This window comes from Lupinus angustifolius, chromosome LG05 (genome assembly GCF_001865875.1).
Source record: "Lupinus angustifolius cultivar Tanjil chromosome LG05, LupAngTanjil_v1.0, whole genome shotgun sequence".
Taxonomy (NCBI): domain Eukaryota; kingdom Viridiplantae; phylum Streptophyta; class Magnoliopsida; order Fabales; family Fabaceae; genus Lupinus; species Lupinus angustifolius.
Genome location: NC_032013.1, coordinates 13,209,381 through 13,233,970, shown reverse-complemented (window position 1 = coordinate 13,233,970; position 24,590 = coordinate 13,209,381). Strand labels below are relative to the sequence as shown.

Below are 24,590 nucleotides of genomic sequence, written 5' to 3'. Positions count from 1 at the left end.
GGGTGCAAATACCTTCCTCGATCCGTAATCGACTCCCGAGCTCAAAATCTTTGTTTAAAGACCATTTTTATCCAATTCGGGCATAACGAAAGTTTTCTACGTTTTAACAGTAAAAAACATAGTGGCGACTCCAAATAAATCGGGAGAGGTAGAAATCGAGTTCGCCTCTTCCTAAGTCGCAGAGCCGGTCTTCCAACCAAAAATCGGGTCGCAATAAATATTCTAATAGAGTTATATGATATTTTTATAATTAAAACACAATAAACTAGATTCCATAATAATCTATTAGTCAATTTCTTATTTATTTATAAAAACATCATACAATCCTCTTAATTAATCTAAACTTTTAAAATATACTTTATGTCCTTTTAAAATATACTTTATTTCTTTTCCTTCAAATAGATTTTTGGTTGATTTTAAGGAACTTAAAATTAGATAGCATATCCTAGAGTTTGTTGTATTTAAGTCAATACAATATACGTCTTCTTAGTTTTTATCATGCAACCAATGTCTTAAATTTTGAGTTCATGATATATACTAATGTCAAAATTGTTACATATTTCCCGATGATTGGTGAAATGTTAATCCTAAAATCTTAAATCTCATGATTCTCACACATAGTATAAAACAATGATACAAAGTCATACCTGAATTTATATTCTCTGATATATTCTTTTAGTATGTCTTTAGAGAGATTTTGATATGACGACTTTGCTCAACTAAATCATGTATTCTTTTTGGGACATTCGTTTTCTCTCTGATAGGGAGATGTGAAAACTTTTGTGATTTGGTGTCTTAGGGACCATAATTGTTCCTTATGTGTTAACTTATAGAGTTTTCATTATCCCTTATAGGTCAATGTTTGAATATCCACTCATTAAAGTCATATCCATTATCAGTTTCAGAAGTCTTATATGTTGTCATTAATTATATCACTTGTTTTGTAACCCAAAAATAAATAACTAATATAATTGTATTAAATACATGATGCTCACCTTAATTAGAAATTATAAGTTTTAAATTTGACCCACAATTGATAATATATCGGCTCCATTTGCTTAAAATTAACTATAACGTCAAGCTTTTGAGTATTCAAAATTGGGAGCACGATAACTATTAACATATTTGGATACAACTTATTTGTTTATTTTATCTTAAACTCACGATATCAAAAGTTACACAGGGCAATATATGTTAAAAGTTAAAATAGTAAACATTATCTTATATACAGATGAAAATATTAAAATAAAAATTATAAAATTTAAATATAGTTAATCAAATAAATTATGCATTTCATAATTGATTTCTATGTGCTTTCATATTTTGAAATCGTTAAATGATTAACTCACTATCACTATTATTGAACACAATCTAGTCAACATAAATTACTAGACATTTATTTATACATGTATATCTCATTTGATTATGTAACCTATTTTTTATAATCTTCATAGCTAAACACTCTTTTTATATAAAATCATTGCTCACTTTAAGAGGAGATAAACTTATATGGTGAACAATGTGTCTTCCACTTTCAACCATCTTCTCTAAAAGATTATTGATTTCTTTCAAAGATTATATCAATGATGTAAGACATAAGTTGGTTATCAAGCATCATCAATTCAGTTGAACAAAAATCATGTATCTTTAACACATTGTAAAAACTATTGATGTAAAATTTGTAATTTATTATATACCAGTGTATCGACAGACTCTTCGTGTCTGCCTATCCGAAATTTTATTTTCTAGTGTTGAATATTTAATTTCTATATATTTAATTTTAGATAATTATATCAATTTTTGTATTGAACATACATGATATTATAATTTTGTTTGAATATTTAATTATACATGATATTATAATTTTGGCTATAGTTTGAGATTGAGTGTAGAGTCTCTATACGATATAAATTATTACAAAAGGAGTATTTTCTAAGAAAAAAATAAGCCTTTGATATTTGATTTGATTGTATATTGACATTTATTCAAATGTATGATCTTCCTTATCTGAAAAAATTGGATCAAAGATGAGCATGAGATAATCTTCAGATATGAATAATAGAGTATAAAAAAGCTAAGTTGTTTAGTTTTTGAATGTTTCAAAGAATACAATATCTTCTCTATTTAAAAAGTAACCTAAAGCAATCATATACAACCTCTTGAGTCATTTTTTGCACCCAATTATTGCAAAATTATTTGCATTATATATGTTACAAAAATTGAATATATCATCCCGCGGTGAAATTGTCTTTCAATTACCATCATTTATGTATATAAATAAAATTAGATGAAATTATATATGTTCATTTACCTTAATGTCATTTAGGCATATTTTGCGTTTGTATAGTAGTAAAGAGTAAAGTTAAGATATAGAAATTACGCATGTGTAATTACCTATATACACTTAAACATATTTTGTATTTATATAATAGTATAAACATTTGAGTGATTAATAATTAATAGATACATACTTAGTTAATAATAATAAAAACAATGTTAAAATATAATACAAACAATGAAACTTTCTTTTAAAAAAAAACAGAGGGTGTGCATATTGTATGTGGCACCGTCCTTGTAACATAATTAGTGTTTTTCTAGATCTTAAGAATGAGGGACCAAGGATTGGTTAATCCTATAAATGGCAGGGCATTGACAAGGATAACACGGAATGTTGAACTTTAAAGTGATGAAACTGATGATTCACGACATGACTCTACAGAAAAATGGAGTGATTTGAAAACTCAGTCAAGGTCGAAGGAGAGTTGTTTAACGTGTTAAGTGAGCAAATTCTGTTCAACACAAAGACACAGAACATAACAGTCCATGAAAACGAAGTGCGTTGAAAACTTAAAAGAATGAAAATTGGTCCGTTTTTCAAGTTTGCGACTTGGACAAAATCATATCATAAAAACCATGTGTTTGAGTCCAGGAAACACATTGTTGGATGTTTCATCATGTTTAGATTTTATTGTCTGATTCATATTCAATTCCTGTCTTTGATTTTATCATTCTTTCTTTTCATTGAGTTTAATTATTAAGCATTAGTTTTTATTGTTTTTAATGAAAACCTTTCTATAATGACAACCAATGTGGATGGCTTATTACTTAAAAAACTTAGCACTTATGTTTAAGAATAAGAAGTTGAAAATGGTAATTTTGCATTTAAAAATTGAATTACGTTGTTACTACGAAAACTAATAATTTTAATTTTTACCTCAATTACTAAAAAGTATGTTTAACATAACCCTACGTTTAAGGTGGTTATTACTAGATTCAGATTTTTTTCATTAGTGCAACAATCACCGAATTGGTTGACATGGAAGGAAAATTCAGAAGTGACAATTGGATGTGTTTGGATTTAGATCTTAATAGATGAATGAAAAACTATCAATCAATCTATATGAATTCATTACATTACATTTTTAAATTATTCAATTCATCTATATCTAATGGATTCTAATTCATCCATTCTATCCATGTATCTATTTTATTAGGTTGGATAGACGGATATCCAACCCATTTTTTTAATCTGAACTAAACATTTAAAAAAAAGTATTACTTGAAGAATTGTTTAATTCTTTTTAAACAAACTATTTGATTCAACTTATCGTATCGAGTTAGTTTAGTTTGCAAAAAGTTGGTAAACCGTTTAATTCTACACATTAGATCTAGTAGTACAATTAGTTACATCCAATAATGTTTATTTATTTAATAGGTATAGATTTAAATATTCTGTATACATATGTCCATAGCTATTTATTGAAATTAACTAGTTGAATTCTACTTAACTCAAAATTGACTCATTTATTTTACAATCTTAATTTTTAACTCAAGTTCAATATATTTATTTAACGGACCAGACTTATTAAATTAAATAATGAGTCGAGTTTCAAATAAATGTTTTGATGTGTTTCATCCTCATCCCTACACTTTTCTTCTAGCATTCCAAATTTTTTGGGTTGTGTTCACCCAATGTGAAAAATAGAAATGCTAACATGTGGCATAATTTTTTTCAAGAATACGGGTCTTCATTTACTTTTGATTAAAAGTTTTTAACACTTATAAACATTTTTCTCTTCTCGAGAATTTACTACCGGAAATGATTCCAATTCTTCCACTGATTGATTATAAATGTACTAATTCATCCTTAACTTCATGCTCAATGACTCATTCAATGACAATGACCATAATTATTATAGAATAAATAATAATGACAATATAAATCACCCAACTCTTTTTTGTATCAACAAAAATCACCACTATTTATATATGTATATTACACTAACCACTCGTGTATGACTAAATGTAACTTTTTAAACAAAATGGATAATAATATAATTAAGTTAACAAAAACATGATATATTGTGAAGATAAATTTAATAATATAAAAGTCAATGTCTCTTTATAATTTTTCATTCATTGCAAAATGCATCAATAAAGTTCTAAGGATATATTATTTAAATCATTTTATATTGTAATGAACAAAAAAAACAGTGAAAATATATTGACTTGTATAATATTTTAACTTGTATTCACAATATACTATACTTAATTACACTTATCACTCTCTTTTTACTTAAAAAAAATATACTTTTCTTTTTTTAAGATAATTAATGTAATGTATGCGTAATAAGTTAGGAGATTTGTAAAATATAGAAAAGGAATGAGTGTTACTGATAATTTACTCTTTATTATATGGTTCATTTGTTGTAATCCAACAAATATTTGAAATTCGTTTTACTACAATATAAAGATCATTAATCACTTTCAAATTCATGCATTTATTATTTAAGTATTTTTTGTTTCGGATTCAATTATCCCCATTAATTGACAAATCTCTCCTTATAAGTATTTAATGTAATTTTATTCATATAAACCAACTTGATATCTTTGATTAAATTATTAATAGAACAACCTCTCGTAGTCCATCATTGCACTATGCAGTAATTACTAAAAACAATGAAGACTGTTTATGTCTTAAAAATAAATAATGCATAATTATTTTCATGTTATCGAATTAAATTTATAGTCGCCGAACTGAAATAAAGCACATGAATAAATTTTATACTAATTATAACTCAAATGGAGCTGTAGTCGTTCTCCAAAAATAAACAACAATAAATGTAGAGAAAATCATATATACACCAACATTATAAGAGTTTTTTACACTGTAGATAGAATACCTACCATTCATTTTCAATCATTATTAATTCTTAAGTAAAAATAAAATTAATATAAATTAATACTAGATGATATTGTGTAAATCTTTATTATATTTTTTAACGGTCATGTTTTTTATAACCAGACAAATCAACGAGGGAACCAAAGTTTCTTAAAATCCATTTAGGCATCATTAATCATTAAACATTTTTGGTTGTCCAATGTCCCACTCTTGTTTGTTAAATTCCATGACCAAAGTTTTATCGACTGATTGTGTAATTACTTTCACAACTCCGCGTGTAGCGCAAACTTTAAAACACACGTATGTAACACTTTTAGAGCCCCACCATCATTTTCCAACTAATAATTTTCTATTCAAGATAGCCGATTTCATGGGACATTTATGGCATAAAAATTTGAAAGAATAACATAGAAATGGAACACATAAATGACAAAAAATATCACTAAATAATTGAAGATATACTAATGAAAAGTATATAGGATGTATATTAAATTATTCATGTATCTTATATTATTCATATTGATATGTAAAAAATTATTAGTTTCTCCTCAAAGAACATATCATTCTTCTGTTGACCAATAATATTATGATACCTAGTAGAATCTAGCAAAAATTTAAAGAAAGAAAAATGAATAAAAGATTATTTTTATCATGATTCGTATTGCCATTATTGAAGGACCTAGACCAACTATTTTTTCTCCATTACTATAACCATTTTCAAATATTAGAGCTATATGTTTGAATAGTAGACCAAACCAAAAGCTGGCGGAAGTTATTTAAACTAGCATTTTAGGTTGATATTTGAATTTTGGGTCACACATAATGATTAATGGGTTAGGACTATTATTTTAAATAATTAAATCAAAGCTATCAAATTCAAGTAAATTCTATCGCTAATGATATAATTGTGATGAAAACTTATATATATATCAAATGTCTTATTTCTAATTATATGGTGGATAAAATTGGAAATAAAAATATTATGGATAGTCATGACTTTTCATGAAAGAGTATGAATTCAAAGGGGCATCAATCTTCATAAAATAGTATATATCCTCTCCTAATAAATAAAATATTATGATCCCCAATTATAGACTACCCAAAATATAACAAAACAATTATATTTTGTTCCTCGCATTAGAGAAGGAATTAAGGTTAATGTTAGTCTACACTTAGAAGACCAAAAAACTTACATGTTTCACTATGGACATGCATATGGATTCAAGACTACTACAAGACATATAAAGTTTATTCATCATATTTTCTATTAATATATTAAGATATCTTTCCGCTATACACTACAATAAAACTTCCTGTTAGCCACGGTTGAAACCGTGGCTAAAGTGGGGAAAAACCGTAGCTAGATTGAGTGGCCACACTTAATGTCGTTGTGGCAAGGAATGGTGTTGCTAAAAATTAGCCACGGTCATTATGTTATTTCGCTACACTTCTGTGAAATGTGGTAACATCTATTTAGCCACAGTCTGTTTAATTCAGCTACAGTCGAACCGTGGCTAAGTTTCTGATTTTGCCACACCACAACCGTGGCTAAGTTGCTTATTTTTCCACAATACATCCGTGGCTAATTAAATTTATTTAAAGTTACTTTCTTACATACTCCTCTCATGATCCAAATGTGTCATTGTCTCACAATCTTTATTTTCAATAATATAATGGTAAATTTATAATAAAATTAAATATTTGCTAGCTAATAATAATAAAATTGAATCTTATACAATTACCAAATGTTTAACATTCAAAAATGCTGATAAACACAAAATGCAAAATGTTATGATCATATAAGTTCATGAATTTTAAGAAACCATATCTAAGATGGTGGAACATCACGAGCGAAAGTGGTTAACTCACTACCAAATTTTTCGACTAGAAACTTCTCAAGAGTAGCCAAACGATTCTGAGTATGTGCAAGTTGCTCCTTGGTCTCTTCATACCCTGATAGTTTTACTTCTAAAGTTTGTACATATTTCTTCAAGTCTTCAACATGTTGACTAGAGCCACTAGAATTCAAAAAACCAGTAAAATGTCTAGACGTTCCAAAAACACTGGAGGGACAAATACCAGTGCCCAAACCATGCACTCGACCTGAATGTTCAGCTCCATATGCTTTTCCAATTGCATCATTATAATAGGAATATGAGACAACCTTCATTGCCACCAAATCAGAAGTGTAAGGATCTAAAAAACCAAACCTGCTTTGCATATAAAGACAGCAGCAGGTTATGAACTCCAGGATCTTCATTATGCAATCTATGAACACAATAAGATATTTGATAACTTCGTGTGTCTCATTCCTGCATGTGGAAAAAGTTGTACATAAAATAAATTAAAGTTCCTAAAGGGAGATGAATCGATGACCTCATTTTTGACAGAAAACATTAAACTGACTGAAAATGCAAATGTGAACGCTCAAGGGCAATAAGCTCAGGAGCAAACTTGTACTACATAGGACAGGCAATATCGTTCATTACAAACAATAATTTGCAACAGAGATTGCAAGTCTTCAATCCCAAACAAAAGTAATAACCGAACGCTCAGGAAGAATGAGATTGAATAGAGACAAAAAGATTATCACATCCCAAATCCTAGAGCTTGAACCGTACCTGAAGATCTATAGCCACAGAAGGTTTCTGAAGCACTTCCAGTGCTTTTTTTGCCTCTCCTTGCTGAATCCAAGCCCACGGGTACAGAAAGAAGAGATAAAACCAGTATCAGATATTATATTTCAACAAAATAACAGATAAAAATGGAAGTCTTCAATAACACATGGAATCAGAGCACCTGAATATAATGGTGAACTACAATCTCATACTGCCCTTTTAAGCTAGCAAAATATACTAATTCTTCAACCCTTCCATAACTGTTAAATATTGCAAAAGCATAATGTGAATAAACGTAAGCATTATTGAAAAGGAAATAAGCGAATAAACTGACTTGCAAAAGTGACAAACTTTTAACCCTTCCATAATGTATATAACTGTGCCAAACTTTAAAATGACAAGGAAATAAACTTAAACAGTGGATTGAATAGGAATCATGTGAAGCAATAAAATCCAATGTTATTGAAAGACATGCTACCTACAGTTAAATAACATTTGGCAACTTATATATTGATCTAGTAAAACATATCTCGGACTAATGAAAAAAATTATGAGAACAATGAGCATGAGACAAACTTTCAATGCAATGGTGAATATTGTTAGAAATTCATCCTATTATACACCAGTGACGACAGAACCTAACCCAATAAAATAAATAGCACCTTTAACTTTTCACTAAATGTAACGCTTTCTACAAAATGGCACCTTTACTATTTAGTACTACTTCCTTGCTATGATTTATCTTGTAAGTGCTTCTTCATTTTTTCATGGTCAGAAGTATTTAGCTTCACAGAAGAATCTCACTAACACAACAGTATTATGGACATAAAATTAAAAAACTGCAGCACCAGCTCAACGCAGAAGGCTGGAGTCACCCCATTGCAACTAGATAACTAATAATCCCCATATTAATACTTAAAGTAGTCAGCTTCATCCTTTGTGGACAAAAAGGGTGGCCACATTTTAGTTAAAGTTTAAACTTAACAAAGCTACAAACTAACATGTAACTGCTCCCTAGTGTGCCCAGAAGCACGCCCTTTATCTTTCCTGTCTCTATATTGAATAGAATTGTGAATGACATGATTGTGGTTGAGATATTTTAGTAAATAAACTAACGGAACTGCACAAATAAAATTGAAGAGAACAAGTATGCACAAAAAAATGAATGTCCCAGCCAAACCAACATGCAGCAGCCATATCAAGTATCAACTCCTACCTTTCTAGAAGTTTCATTGTAGTTGCTTCATCCAATTCATCCTTGCTGTCGCTGAGAAAAGCACGAAACTCTTTAATAATTGATTGGTACTCTGAATTGCTACTATCCGAAGCAGAGTCATCTTCCAAAAGAAGTCGATTAATCTAAAGATCAAAATATGAAACCCAAATAATTACTTTACAAACAAAAATATCACATAACTCAAAGTCAAGGATAAAGAAAACAACTGATCTGGTAATTTAATAAAAGTGATTAATAGCATACTCAATCTCATTATGTTGTTGCACTTAATAAAGTAAACCTGGATTTGAAACGGGATTTGAGCGATGGAAGGTTGAAGTTGGATTGAGTGATTGATGCTGGATTTGAACAAATGAAGTTGAATTTAGGGCGATTTGAACGAAAATATGTATTTGGAGGGATTTGAATGAGTGAAGCGAATTTCAGTGATTGAAGATGAATTTTAGCGATTGAAGCTGCATTTGAAGTGAATAACACAAAAGATTTGAGTGATGTAGCCGATTTTCCATGGAGGAAGAAGGAGAAAGGTATGAAGAAAAGAGGAAGGAGAAAGGTATGAAGAAAAGAGGGAGGAGAAAGAAAAAAGGCTTTTTTGTTGCCTTTTTTGCCAGAGGCCCAATTAGAGTAATAAATTTATGGGCTTATATTATACATTAATTTTGATACAAGTTATTTAGTGTGGCTGATTAAGTGTGGCTAATAGGAACTTTTCTTGTAGTGATAGTTTTATCGTCATTATTAATGATTTAGCATGCATAATTTGACTATATGTTAATAATGTTCACCATCTTTTGTATTGCTCATCTTCATTAAGTAAAATCTCCCACTATTCACTATGCCAGAGTTGCAGTTCAACAACGTTTATTTTAGATGTATAACAACACTTTCATGCGCTTTCTGTTTGACCGTAGTAGTATATTGCCATCATTAACAACGCTTCTCAAACGTCGTTGTATTGAATATATATGACAGCGCATCATACAAGAAGCGCTGTCATATAGTGCATAAATACAACAATGCATCATCCACAAAACGCTGTCGTATAGGTCTTACATAAACAACATATTTTATAAGTATTATTAACAACACTTATAGTTGCGTTGTTGTAGTGCATATATATAACATCGCATTATCAGAAAAGCGTTGTTATATTACTCATAAATATTATCAAACAACACCTTAATACAACAGCGCAACACACATTGCACTGTTGTATTAAGCATATATAAGAGCACTGTCTATAAAAAGCGTTGTTGTATTTATCTTTTACAACAGCGCATGTCAAGGCTTTCCCTATAATTCGCTGTTGATTTGTATAAATTAATACATGCATATACATTTATTAGCAGAACAAACATTCTCAATAGCAGAACATTTATACATTCTGAACAACACAAACACACTAATACAGGCCAGAAGGTTATTTTATTAACATTAATACAATACAAACTACAAATAATGAATATCATGCCAATTATATTTTGACAGAGTACATAATTACAAATAAAAAAATTAAGCAAATTAAAAGAAACAAAATTATACAAATTACAAACATTCAAAATTAAGCTATAATTATACAAAGACTACTTGCATCTAATTTTTCCTTTTCTTTGATTTTTTTTGGCTTGTAAGATCGTCCTTGTTTGGAGGAACATATTGATTCATCCAAAGCCCTTCATTGTGATCATCTCTTGTATATAAATCATCATTCGTAGTTGGTCCGCTCTCACGCGACTGATATGTCCTAAAAAAGGATCATCTTATCAATATCTCTATATTCTTGATCATCAATATTATTGACAATTATTTTGTTAGTTAAAAGAAAAATGAACCATTTCATATCAGCCGAGTCACTAACATAGAATACTTGTTGAGCTTGTGATGCTACAATAAATGACTCATCTTTATATCCTGGTCTATTATGATCCACCTGCATGAACTCTAACTCATCAACTTAGAAGCCATTGTTGTTATCAACACACATACAATAAAAAATTGGCATCCGAAACATTGTGTAATCCAATTCCATATTCGTTCAATCACTCCAAAGTATGACATGTTCACATATATTGAGTTTCTATATTTTTCACTTAACATGTGTAAAGTTCAAGCAAGAAGAGTCACACCACTATTTTGCATTTTACTTTGATCATTTTATTTTTTCGTATAAAATGTGAACTCATTAATTAGGTAACCAGTGTAGGATAAGACATGAATACTTGGACCATTGGCTAACCATTTCAATCTTTCGGAAACTGAATGTGCATTTATATTCAACTCCTCATCAATGTGATTTTTTAGCCACTTTATGAAACACCGATTTTGCTCTTTGGAAATCCATTTTTCATTCGTACTTGGGTAAGACTTCCTTAGCATCTCCTTGTGTATTTCAACATATGACTCAACCTCGTCGGCATTAAGTAAAACATATAAGTGTGCTTGCTCCAGTCCGGTTCTTGTTATAGTCAATATTTCATTCTCAGTAATACCTTCACCAAATGTTTTTCTTTCATATCGAGGCTTTGGAATGCCCATGAAATCACCATCGGTAAGGTATTTGGTACAAAAATCAAGAGATTCTTCAATAACATATCGCTCGACAATACAACCCCCTAGTCTTGATCGGTTCTTCATATACCCTTTTAATGTCTTCATATACCGCTCAAAGGGGTAAATCCATCTCATATAGTAAGGGCCACATAGTTGGGTCTCTCGAACAAGATGAATGCTTAGATGAATCATTATGTCAAAAAAGAAGGTGAGAAATACATTTCAAGCTCACACAAAGTCAAAATAATTTATCTTTGCAATGCAGGTAATTTGTCAGGGTCAATCACTTTGCTACAAATTGCCTTGAAGAAGAAGCATAACCTAGTTATGGTTCCTCAAACTTTTTTAGGTAGAATTGACCGTATTTCAAGAGGCAAGGAATGCTCCATAAGTACATAACCATCGTGAGACTTAAGACCTTTTAACTTGAGGTCTTTCATTGATACGAGGTTCTGAATGTTGGAAGAGTACCACTCTTGAACTTTAACACCGTGAATAAATTTACAAAATTCCATTATCACCTTCCTGGACAAAGTATAAGCTGCTGGAGGTAGAAATGTACGTTTTCCCTTCATTGTCGGTCCCAATTCCTTTCTTATTCTCATACTAACTAAGTCCAACCTTGCATTCAAGCCATCTTTGGTCTTACCAGGGACATTGAATAAGGTACCAAAGAGACTTTCAAACACATTTTTTTCAATATGCATAACATCGATGATATGTCTTACATATAATGAACTCCAATATGGCAATTCAAACAAGATTGACCTTTTCTTCCACCTCTTTATGACAATTTCTTTTGCAAAAGGTTTACCAAAGTTAATTTTCAAACCCTTTAGCTTTTGAAATAATTTGTCACCCGTCAACGGCAAAGGAGCACGACCTTCTTCATTATTTCCATCAAATGTTTTTCTCCATCGTTGATAGTGATGATCTAAATGCATAAATCTATGATGGCCAAGGAAGACATTATTCTTATAGTATTCCAACCTCATTGAATGAGTATTGTCTTCACATACAGGACATGCAAAATGTCCTTCTGTACTATATCCAAACAGATTGTCATAGGCATGGAAACCACTGATTGTGCCAAACAACAAAGCCCTCAAGTTGAATACTTCTTCCCTATACGCATCAAACACATTTATGCTCGTCTCCCACATTTCCTACAAGTCTTCACTTAATGGAGCCAAATATATGTCTATGTCATTTCCTGGTTGTTTAGGTCCAAAAATTAACATAGATAACATCATATATTTGCGCTTCATGCATAGAGAATGAGGTAGGTTTTATATCACCAACATCACTAGTCATGTACTATGGGAGCAACTATGAACACTATGTGGGTTAATTCCATCTGTTGACAATGCAAAGTGTAGATTTCTTGATTCTTGACCAAAACTAGGATAGTCGTTATCAATTTTTCTCCATTGAGGAGAATCTGTAGGATGTCGAAGCTTGCCATCTTTAATCCTTTCTTCATCCTACAATGTCAATATCTTTGCATCTTTGGCATTTATAAACATACGATTGAATCTTGCTTTGATGGGAAAATACCATACAACCTTTTTGGGAATTGAGTCTTCCTTCTGATATCGTGATGCTTTACATTTAGGAAAAAACTTTAATGAAGCATACACATTAAAAAATAAGATGCAATCATTTTCACAAGTATGTATCCTAGCGTAGTCCATATCAATGGAGTGTAACATTTGTTTTCCATCATAAGTTTGAGAAGGGAGCACATTATCTTGCAGCAACATTTCCTTCAGAAGTGCAAGCAAGTCGATGAAACTCTTATCAATCCATCCATTAACAAATTTAAACTTATACAACCTTGACACCACTGTCAATCTTGTGAATTTAGTACAACAATCATATAATGGCTTCTCAACATCACTTATCAACCGCTGAAACATCTCAGGATAATCCTGAAGATCCTCTTCGACAATGTTTGCCATTTCCTCGAAACGATCGTCTTCATATGCATTTGTGTAGTTGTCTTTCATATGCATCTCATCATCACAATCCACAACGTCTCTCTTCTCACAATGTCTTGTCCAACATGTATAACTTTGATCAATACCGTGAGACACTAAATGAACTTTTAACTCATTTGAAGTAATTCGGTTTGAGTAACAACAACTTAAGCAAGGACATAAAATTCTATTAGGGTTTTCAGAAGTCTCAATTGCAAACCTAACAAAGGATTTCACTCCTTCTTCATCTCCTTCGCCAATCGATTGGCACTCATCCATTTTCGATCCATTTTCTATTAACAAAAACATATAATGAGAATAAATCCCTAAATCTAAAGCTTGGAGTTAAGTTCACCAACTAGAACAAATACATTATTATTTTCTAAAGCATAAGTCAAATTGTTTTGCCAAGTTTAAGGTTTGGAAGTTACATGTAGAGAACGAGAATGATGAAAAATATAATATTTGAGGCCAGACAATGGTATAGAGTACAAAGACTCACAATTTCATAAATTTTATGAGGAATATGGCATTAAGAGACATTTCCAGTGAAGAAGACTTCTTACCAAAATTGTATTGGAGAGATGATGAACATGAATCTTATATAGAGGATCATATGTATGAGACTGAATGTTAGACTTTTCAAAGGTTTTTGTGTAGAGGGACACAAGTTTGACATGCTAAGTCGTCAATAGATCACAAGGTGCTTCATTGGAGCGGAAATATGGATATGTAACTCAATTAATTACAAAATTTGGCATATATTTAATTATCATGCTTATGTACATGTAGCTAGTGAAGAACGGTCTAAACTTGACCCCATGTCAAATAGGTGTATCTTTCATAGGATATACCAAAGGTATGAAGAAGTTCAAGTTCTACGACCCAGTTTCCTGAAAAGTGATATTGAGTAGAGATGTAGTTTTTGATAAAGATTTCATGCTAAAATAGTCAGTTTTGGAAGAGGTATCCAGGGCAAATAAAGAGACATTGAGATCAAATATAATTCTAGTGAGCAATGGAACAATTCAAGTGAAGAAAGGCAAGGAACCATGCAATTGTTTAAGTCAAGAACGTGATAATTCTCAATCAGAGAAGTCAGGTGCACATGCGTATCTACATCAGGATATAACTTCACTTGCTCTCTATATTAGTTCAGAAGATCCGTGTAGAGGCTATAAATAGCTAGGAGAAAGAACAATGATGAGTTCCATGATGGAGGAGATGGAGTCTTTACACAAGAACCAAACTCAGGAGCTTGTTCCATTGCTCCCAAACAAACGTGCAACTGGGTCTAGGGGTGAGCATTGGCCGGTGTGGGATGGGTTAGGCTTGTCCCTTACGTGGTTGTAAATGTTGGCCATGTTATTTTTAAACCCGAATCGACCCCAAATATCGACTAGGTAAGCCTTTGCACTTGAACCTAGACACGATTAAATATAATGTATATCCTTTTAGATAAATTCTTCTCAATATTACTTATTATAATTGATATGTAATTTGACATATGAAATGATATATGTATATATATTTTAGGATTTAATATATATAAACTGATAGTGTAATTGTTTTTTACACTATCGATACATCATCTATCATTCATATGTTAACCATCATTGTCTCTAAACAAAAGTAATACAAATCAATGGTGAATGATATATTGTAAGTGTAAAAAACTTTACACTAATAATGCATATATTAAACTCTATTTTTATTCATGTATATATGATGAAAAAATTAGAGAATTAATGATACTTTCGACCAAAGAAATATCATTACTCTATATACAAATATGATGAAACCTGAACATATGAGTAATCTAACTTTAACCCAAAATTGAGCATAGACCCGATGAAACTTGACTATAGACCCGATGAAATGTGACTATATGTCCCTTACCCAACCTTAAATATTAACCATATCTAACTTTTAACCCAAACCTGACCATAAACCCGATGAAACTTGATCATATTCGGGTTTGATCTTGATTGAGCCAAACTAGATGAGTGGGTAGGATCGAGTCTTATTCATTCCTAGTTGGGTGCAAGTGGGTGTATAGGAGGAAGCCAAAAGTATCAGAAAAGGATGGGAAAAATTCAAGGCTCATCTTGTAGCAAAAGGATATTCACAACTTGAAGAGCTAAACTATAATGAGATTTCATCCCAGTGGGGAGAAAAACTTCTATCAAGGCAATGCTTGCCTGTGATACCCAATCGGGATATGCACTTGGAATAGATTGATGTGAAGACTACTTTTTTCATGATGAATTAGAAGATAAATCTTACATGACACAACCAGGAGGGTTCACTACAACTGGACAGATTCACTTAGTTTATAAGTTGAAGAAGCCTCTATATGGGTTGAAATAGTTTCCGAGATACTGAAGAAAAGACCTCATGATAGTAAATATGGGCCCTCACCACCCATCAATGCATGGTGTTCTTTGACTTATTGTTACTCTAGATGGTGAGGATGTTATTGAGTGTGAACCAATATTATGTTATTTATATAGAGGGATGGAAAAAATTACGGAAAACCAAACAATTATACAATATCTTCTCTATGTAACATGTTGGGATTATTTAGCGATTATGTTCACAGAAGCAATAACCGTAAACGGGCGATTTGACATTTATATGTTGAAGCTTGATTACATGCTCTGTAAGTATGATTGTTGTGTTTATGTGGCAAGCCTTGATGATGCCTCTTTTATTTTTATGTTACTCTATATAAATGATATGTTGATTGTTGCTAATCATTTGAGTGATATAAATGAGCTTAAAGCGATGTTAGGCAAGGAGTTTGACAATGCTGAAAAGATATTAGAGAGAGTTGATATGAGCAATGCTAAATTGATGAACACTATATTGGTAAATCACTTCAAGATTTCCTTAGATGAGTTTCCAAAGACATGTGAAGAGGATAAATATATGTCAAAGGTTCCATATTCCACTATACTAGGTTGCTTAATGTATTTTATGGTTTGCACTAGAATGGACTTGACACAGGCAGTTAGTCAAGTGAGTAAATACATGTTGAAACTGGGGAAACAACATTAGGAAGCAATCAAATGAATTTTTAGATATTTGAAGATGACTATAGGTCTCAATATCATGTTTAGAAGCTAACAAAATCAGCCTTGAGTTGTTTGTTATGTTGATTGGAACTATGCATGAGACTTACATGATAGAAGGTCTACAACAAGGTTTGTCTTCACCCTTGCATGTGGACCAATTATGTGGAGATCATCAGTTTAGTCTGTTGTTTCTATGTTCACAACTAAAGAAGAGTACATGGCAGCTAGTGAATCTTCTAAGGAAGCCATATGGCTTATGGGGCTGGTAAATGAATTAGACATTAAGAAAGATGGAGTCCCGCTGCATTATGATAGTCAAAGTGCTACCTTAATGGTAAAAAATCAGGTGTATCATGCTAGGACTAAACATATTGATGTGAGATTTCACAATATCAGTGAGTTGGTGACTTCTGGGAAAATATTTTTGCAAAAAGTTCACATTTTAGAAAATGAAGCTAATATGTTAATCAAGTCGATTACTATAGACAAGTTCAGCCATTGCATGAGCTTGCTGAATATTCACTAATGCTAGACTATGGAGCACTCCAACTCAATAGTAGAAGATAGAGATTGATGACATTTACCAAGTTGATGATTGTTGTGCAATGACTCATATTCTAGTGGATCAGGTTTTTCTCCATAATGAAACAATACAAATTATGGGTTTAGACTGTGTTAAATTTCAATATGATCTACATTTTACACTTATTTTGTGCACTTTTACAATTTAATCAACCTAAATGATTGAAAATATACATATATATGATTAAAAATTCATTTGATTGGCTTAATGTTACCCCTAAGTGGTCTTGAAGCTTAATTCGGACAAAAAAAATCAAATTTTTTGGGGCAAAATCTGCCACGCTTAGATCATGGTCAGTGAAATTGACAATGTTTGATAGCTACACTTAGCACCAGTTCCACACCCAGAGGAAGAAAAACCACGTTCAACTCAATTATGCGCTAAGCATCTAAATTCAAGGAATTGAAGCATTACTCACTTTCCAGAATATGCTCAATGCATATCACATGCTCAACGCAAGAAGACATGCCCAACACATCCTGGTGCATCCAAGAGTTATGCCCCACCAACGGAATCCCATGCTTAGTGCACTGGCAATGTGCTGAGCACAAAAGCCAACATAAAAAACATATTTAAAGGCATCAAGACCACTTTATTTAACACACTTTTTACTTCTTCGAATTGTAATTTTGTTTTAGCTAAATTTTAGAGAGTTTAACACTTAGTTCATTGAAACTAAGTGTAAGCATTATAGATGATAATCATTACTCGATTGTGTGTGATTCTATCGCCCCATGAGTATATTATACCTATCATACCTACATTGTGTGGATATGAGTAGCTAAACACTTCATAGTTAGGGTTCAATGTAGCACAATCTTAATGTAAACACTTTGATTCAAATTAATCCATGAAGTTCGATTCCATTTGAGGTTTGTCTTTACTTATTGCTTGCATTTAGTTTGATCAACTTCTTGCATGGTTTTAGAATATTTGCTTAAGTTACTTTCGGCATTGTTCTGAACGTACATAACTCAACAAATAGTGCATTTTCTAGACATAGACTTGTATTATTTGCCATTACATGCATTTCACTTTTGGTATCTAGACATAGAACTAATATTGTGATTTTATAACTCTTAAACTAAATAGCATGTGTTATTAGATATAGAGATATGTTTGAAGGTTCATAAAACTGAATTTTATAATTCTAGTTACTAGACATAGAACTATTTTTGGTAAAGTGCTAGTATAGAACAAGACATTGGTGACTAGCACATTAGAGGTGTTGCATTTTTATTCAACTTGCATGCATGAATCGCTAGACATAGGGACATGATTTTGCAAGTTATATTTCTTATTTTTATCTATCAAAGTTGCTAGACATACGACTTTCTTACATAAGTGACTAATTGACTAAGACATTAGCAATTTGTCATATTGAGGTGTTTATATGGATTAATCATTCTAAACAATATGAAATAAAGAATCTAGTGTGAACTGAGAGGAAGTGTGAAATTCAACCTCAACTACCTTTATTTCTTTAAATTACATTTGAACTGTTTGTGTCAACAACCAACCAACCCAACTTACAACTTTGAGCTTAAAACAGTAAATAAAATTGAAAGGCTATAGTTTTAGCAATTCTATGTGGAGAGGATTAAACTTATTTTCTATACTTGTTTTCAACATTGAAGGCAATATTTTTACTCCTATTTGCCGATTAGGAGACTGATATAAAGGGGTTGGGGGAGAGACTATGTGTTATGTGAACATAATGACATGGAAGAACAATAATAGCCACAAATACAAGTCTTTATTCTCTAATACACAGTGGTAGCTGTCCAATGCTAGCTTATGATAATGTAGGCACAAATTGGCCAAATCTCATTACCAATTCTTTGTATTATTCTCTCTTCTTATTATTTTCTTTTATATTTGATTGTTCACTTGTTTCCAATATTTATATTTATAGATACCTGCGTGTCACGTGTACAAATACTAGAAGAAATGCACAAAACATAATTGTTACTTTAACACCGTACAAATGGTCCTATTTAATATTCAAACCAAACCGGTTCTTTCATAGCAAATTTTCCAATTCAATAAGGCTCACCATTTTCAGCAATCTACGTTTCTTACGTATTTGAAAGTACCTAGTGAAGTAAATTTCCACCCTTTTCATGTCTTCCAAACTCGTGCATTATAAAAGACAAGGTAAGTGCCCATTTCAAAGACCAAACCTATAGTATATCTTTGCATAGAGAGAATCATACAACTCTAACTTCGTATTAAAGGTGACCCTTTATTTTTCTGCACTTCCTCTTACTCAGATTCTTTTAGTTTTGTGTTGGAAATTCTTAAATAACCCTTTAGATGTAATATTGTAAACAACATATGTATCCCAAGTTTTGATGAGGAATGGAACTTGTATTTAAGTTGTGGCATGTTTCATGGTATCAACATTTATATTTTTCCTTTTTTTTCTTTACTTTTTAAAGATGATTAATTTATCAGATATTAAAATTGTAGTTGTAATTAAAGTTGTTACTTTTCTTAAGGTGAAGTAGTGGATTGAGTTGGTCTTCTCTGATTTTTCAAAGTTTCTTGGAGGTTGTTTTATTATTCTAATGAGAATTGCATGTTCATGATTCCACTATTCTGGAATGTAAATATATATTATTCAATCTTCCAATTTGATGAATTAAATGGAGATGGGTCATCTTCATATATTACCAACTTTGCTTAAAATCATGAAGCTTTATTTTGTTTCATGATTTTGTAGTGGAATAAATGGAGATGGTAAGAATGAGGTCTTTCAACTATGAGGAAGGAGAGAACACATTGAGAACAATGAGTTTCAAGAAGGGAAGAGAAAATGATGATTTGTATAATCCTGATGAGGTTATTACTGAAGAATCTACATCCTCAAAGAGAAGGAAAGTTGGAAACTTGAAGCTTCAAACCACATTCTCATTCAAATATTTGCTTTCAGAGAATTCTACCTTAAAGATGGAAGTTGTTGACTCATTCAACAATTTATTACCCAAACCAGAAATTTGGTTTTCACCAAAGTCCACTAGGGAGCTTGATGTAGCTGCAATAAAGGTTCAGAAAGTTTACAAGAGCTACAGGACTAGAAGAAATCTAGCCGATTGCGCAGTTGTTTGTGAGGAGCTATGGTTTGTTCAATATCCAAGTTCATTATTATTTTTTAGATGACTAAGAATTTTAATGCTCAATTATTTGAATATCTCAATGATTACTATTTAGGGCATGTTCGAGTTGAGTTTTAATGGGGAAGGGAAAAAATGAAATACTTCATAATCATATTATAAATGTATTTTATTTTTATGAAGTTTTTTATTTTCTTCGATTCCAAAATCTAACCTTTAATAAATTTTCCAAAATGGTTGTTAGTTTTATTTTTATCTTCACTCTTTCAGGTGGAAGGCTTTAGATTTTGCTTCTCTTAGTAGGTGCTCTATTTCACATTTTGACTCTCTTAAGTCAGAAACAGCTGTTTCAAAATGGGCCAGAGCTAGGACCATGGCTGCTAAGGTACCCTTTCATATCAAACACTAGAATCTTTGACAGATTTGTAAAGCCTGGATTGTCCTTTTGAAAAAAATATTATATCATCTTGTGAACCCTTCTAGTATGATACTAAATTAAGAAAATCTTGAATCCTTCTTGTATTTTTAAGATATTGAATACATGCATTTAGATTTTTATTTAGTATTTTGATTATTTATTATTAGCAAAGTTTATATGATAAAGTGGTAGGTGGATATGGATGTTTATGTTGCTTACTTCAATGTGGGTCCATTTTTGTTTTCTCTGAACATTATTTCAATGGTCTTAAAGATGATTGACTTGACATAATTCGGCTTTGCAATTGAATATTTGACTGGGTCCATAGACCCAAATTCAAAGTTTTCATTCAATTTCCAACAAATTTTCTTTTGTGATTTGTGATGAATGTACTTTTTCTCTTTTGCTGTTGGTAGGTGGGAAAGGGTTTGTGCAAAGATGATAAGGCACAAAAATTAGCTCTAAGGCACTGGCTTGAAGCTGTAAGCTTATATGTCTACATCTTGAGAGTTTTAAATTCACATTACCAAGAATGATATTAAACAAATGTTTTAAATTACACTATCACAACTACAATTACAGTTGCAATATTGAAGTTTTGAGGGTCTTTACAACAACATTGTTACTGCAATTGCAGTTGCATCGACACCATTTTATCGCAATTTTCCATAATTATGATAATGGTGATGTAAACTAATGAAGTTTTCATATATTTTACAGATTGATCCACGTCATCGTTATGGGCATAACTTAGACTTCTATTATAATGTATGGTTTCATAGCCAGAGTTCTCAGCCTTTTTTCTACTGGTAAATTATTTCAATTTTTTAGAATAGACTTATATACAAGTTAAAAATGTGATTGCTAATTTTATAATTTAACAATTGCATTTTGGTGACGTGAAGGTTGGATGTTGGAGATGGAAAAGAGGTGAATCTTGAGAATTGCCCAAGAAGTAACTTACAAGGACAATGCATAAAATACCTTGGACCCGTAAGTTCCAATAATGTTGATAGCACTAAATTAATATATATGTATAATGGTACTTATTTTCTTTGTTTGGTAAAACCGGAAACCTCTCAACAAATATTGCTCTCAAGAATTAGTTCAGTTTCTCGAAATGTACTTCTAATTTTCTTTATAAAGTTGATATATATTTTTTGAATAAATATGTTATTCCTTCATCCGGTAAGTAATGAATTAATTTCTTTTATAATGTGTGATTGTCTTTCCTACTAATTATCATTCTGAATTAAAAATTTCACCTAATAAAATATTTAAGCATCCATTAGACCAATTTCTCATTGGTTAACATTCATAAATAAGAGTAAGGTTATGTGCAATATAATGCTTTGTGGTTGTGGATATGCCCTAGCTTTGTTGACTAGGAGTACTATATTAGATTAAAATAAAATTGGGTACAAAATCCATTGATTGCTAATCTAGCAATCATGACATTTGTATTAGTGCAATCAAGGCACTATAGAATGCTTTGAGTTTGTCAAACATTCCGAAAGCTATGACTTTACATAATATTATTCCGCAGCCACTAAAATATTAATTTTTATTTTAAGATGTTGAACTTTATTGCTTGCAAATGCAGAAAGAGAGAGAAGCATATGAAGTGATTTTGGAGGGAGGAAGGCTTCTTTATAGAAAAAGCAATGACCTTGTTCACACTGCTGAAGGGTCTAAGTGGATTTTTGTTCTAAGCTCTTCCAGAATTTTGTATGTTGGGGAGAAAAAGAAAGGCCATTTTCAACACTCAAGTTTTCTAGCTGGGGGTGCTACCATTGCATCTGGAAGATTGGTAGCCCAAAATGGAGTTCTTGATGTATGATAAATATTCCATATATACATACATACATAGCAGTGTTTTAAATTACTTTAGTCGCGATTCCGGTTATTGCGATTAGGTCATTGCAGGTTTTGCGGTGTGAACTATTTTATGAGTAAAAAATATTTTTGAAATGGATGTAATCTGATGCGGCTTGATTCGGATGTGTTGCGGCCTGATGCGGCTCAAATACAGTCCAATGCGATTAGGTTGCAATAAGATGCCACAACATCATTGTGATTCAGTATTATACTATAATTGTAGTGTGGTGCGGTTGTGGCATTCACTGTAACGATAATCTTATAACCGCATCACGTAATGTGCTCCACAACTTGAATCAGTGATTACATATCATTGATAATTTTCTAGATACCTAAAAAATGAAATTTCTCTATTACTATTATAGAATTTTAATTTTGTTTTAAATGTAGAGAGTGAGCATAAGAAAATGTAGGAATTTCTGGCAATTAATAGAGAAATTAAGGAAAAAGTTAGAAAGCATTATATGACTTCCTATATATGCAAATTGATATCCGTTAATTATTATTCAGGCTATATGGCCCTATAGCGGTCACTACCGTCCTACTGAGAAGAATTTTAAGGAATTCATTGGCTTCTTAGTGGAACATAATGTGGACATGACAAGTGTTAAGGTAAATCACAATAAGTCATCTTTCCTTTATAGAATGACTTAATTTAATCTGTGGTTACATTTTGATTGCGAAAGTTGTGGTTACTGTGTGGGGCCGCTAAGGTGTTAATATTTTTGTTACTAAAAATATATATTTGAATTTGATGTAACTTGATGTGGCTTAAATGTAGTACAAAACATCATTGTGAATTGATGTCACACAGTAATTATGATGTGATGTGGTTATGAGGACTACTACAATTACAATATTGTGGTCATATCACATGATGTGATCCACAATTTGAATAAGTGGTTCTTGATTTAAGCTCATAGAACCATCAACTTGTTGAACTTATCCATAACTTCTTTTTTATGCAGAAGTATGCAGTAGATGATGATGTCCCACCATCTAAACCTGTTGATAAGGAGCTGCATTTTGAGACCACAGAGCATAATGTGGGTCCAAATGACTCTACCATTGGCAATAATTGTGGCCAAGATAATGTGGGTGACTTTGGTTACTATGTGAAAACTTCCCAAGTTAAAGAGATGAAGCCATTGTCAAGCAAATGGACTACTGGAGCTGGTCCTAGAATTGGTTGTGTGAGAGAGTACCCTACAAAACTTCAAGTTAAGGCACTTGAACAACTCAATCTATCACCAAGAGTCAACCATGCAAAATTTGATGCCAAAGCACCCATTCCCTCACCAAGACCTAGTCCAAAAATCCATCTATCCCCTAGGCTTGTGCAAATGGGAATTCCTAGCCCAAGAGTACATGTTAATCCTACAAATTAGTTTGACTAAAGTGACATCAAGTGGTTCAATACCTGAGCACTATTTATTTGACACATTAGTATAGAATATAGGAGAATAAAGGATCTAACCCAAGTCTTTTTATTTTAAATTTTATTCAAATAAGCCTTTTTATGGCCAATTCTTTTGGTTTAATAGCATCTCATGAATTTTTTTAGCTTGTTGGTGAATAGTCATCATACTTATCCTCTTTTCAATGCAAACTTTTGCAAGGAGATCATTATCTCAAAATCAAAAGCTAAAACAATAAACATTTTTGTAGAGAGCAAGACAATAGCTTTTGCATCAATTTTTTTTTATGTACAAGCAAATTTGTGGATTGCAAGCTTCAAATTTATGTTCCCCTTTGAGGTTAAGTTTCATACATTGAAGCCCAAAAAACATAGGGGATTATGAAATTATTTTAACATATGGGTACAATCAAGAAAGTCACACATCTAAACCTCATACTAGAAACTCATGATATGAATGGTTAGACACATCAATAGAATCTTCCCTTAAAAACATTTGTATGTATTTTTTGAAAGAAAAGAAAGGATTTAGAGA

General features: G+C 31.5%; 1 protein-coding gene and 1 long non-coding RNA gene across 3 annotated transcripts; one reads left to right on the top strand and one right to left on the bottom strand.

The window, feature by feature from the left end:
- On the bottom strand, nucleotides 7,610-9,197 carry LOC109347869. Its single transcript, XR_002107668.1, has 4 exons — nucleotides 9,017-9,197; nucleotides 7,982-8,060; nucleotides 7,804-7,866; nucleotides 7,610-7,641 (listed from the first exon to the last, which is right to left on the bottom strand). It is a non-coding gene; the product is annotated as an uncharacterized LOC109347869 (long non-coding RNA).
- Nucleotides 19,238-24,193, top strand: LOC109347868 (IQ domain-containing protein IQM1-like). Of its 2 annotated transcripts, none has more exons than XM_019587964.1 (9): nucleotides 19,238-19,383; nucleotides 19,952-20,348; nucleotides 20,613-20,727; nucleotides 21,177-21,242; nucleotides 21,481-21,569; nucleotides 21,666-21,753; nucleotides 22,364-22,594; nucleotides 23,149-23,250; nucleotides 23,607-24,193. In XM_019587964.1, exons 2-9 carry the CDS (start codon nucleotides 19,960-19,962, stop codon nucleotides 24,024-24,026), a joined length of 1,500 nt encoding a protein of 499 aa, XP_019443509.1. In that variant the 5' UTR covers nucleotides 19,238-19,383; nucleotides 19,952-19,959; the 3' UTR covers nucleotides 24,027-24,193. The 2 variants fall into 2 exon arrangements, with proteins under 2 accessions (XP_019443509.1, XP_019443508.1); XM_019587963.1 differs by having other exon boundaries at nucleotides 19,238-19,463.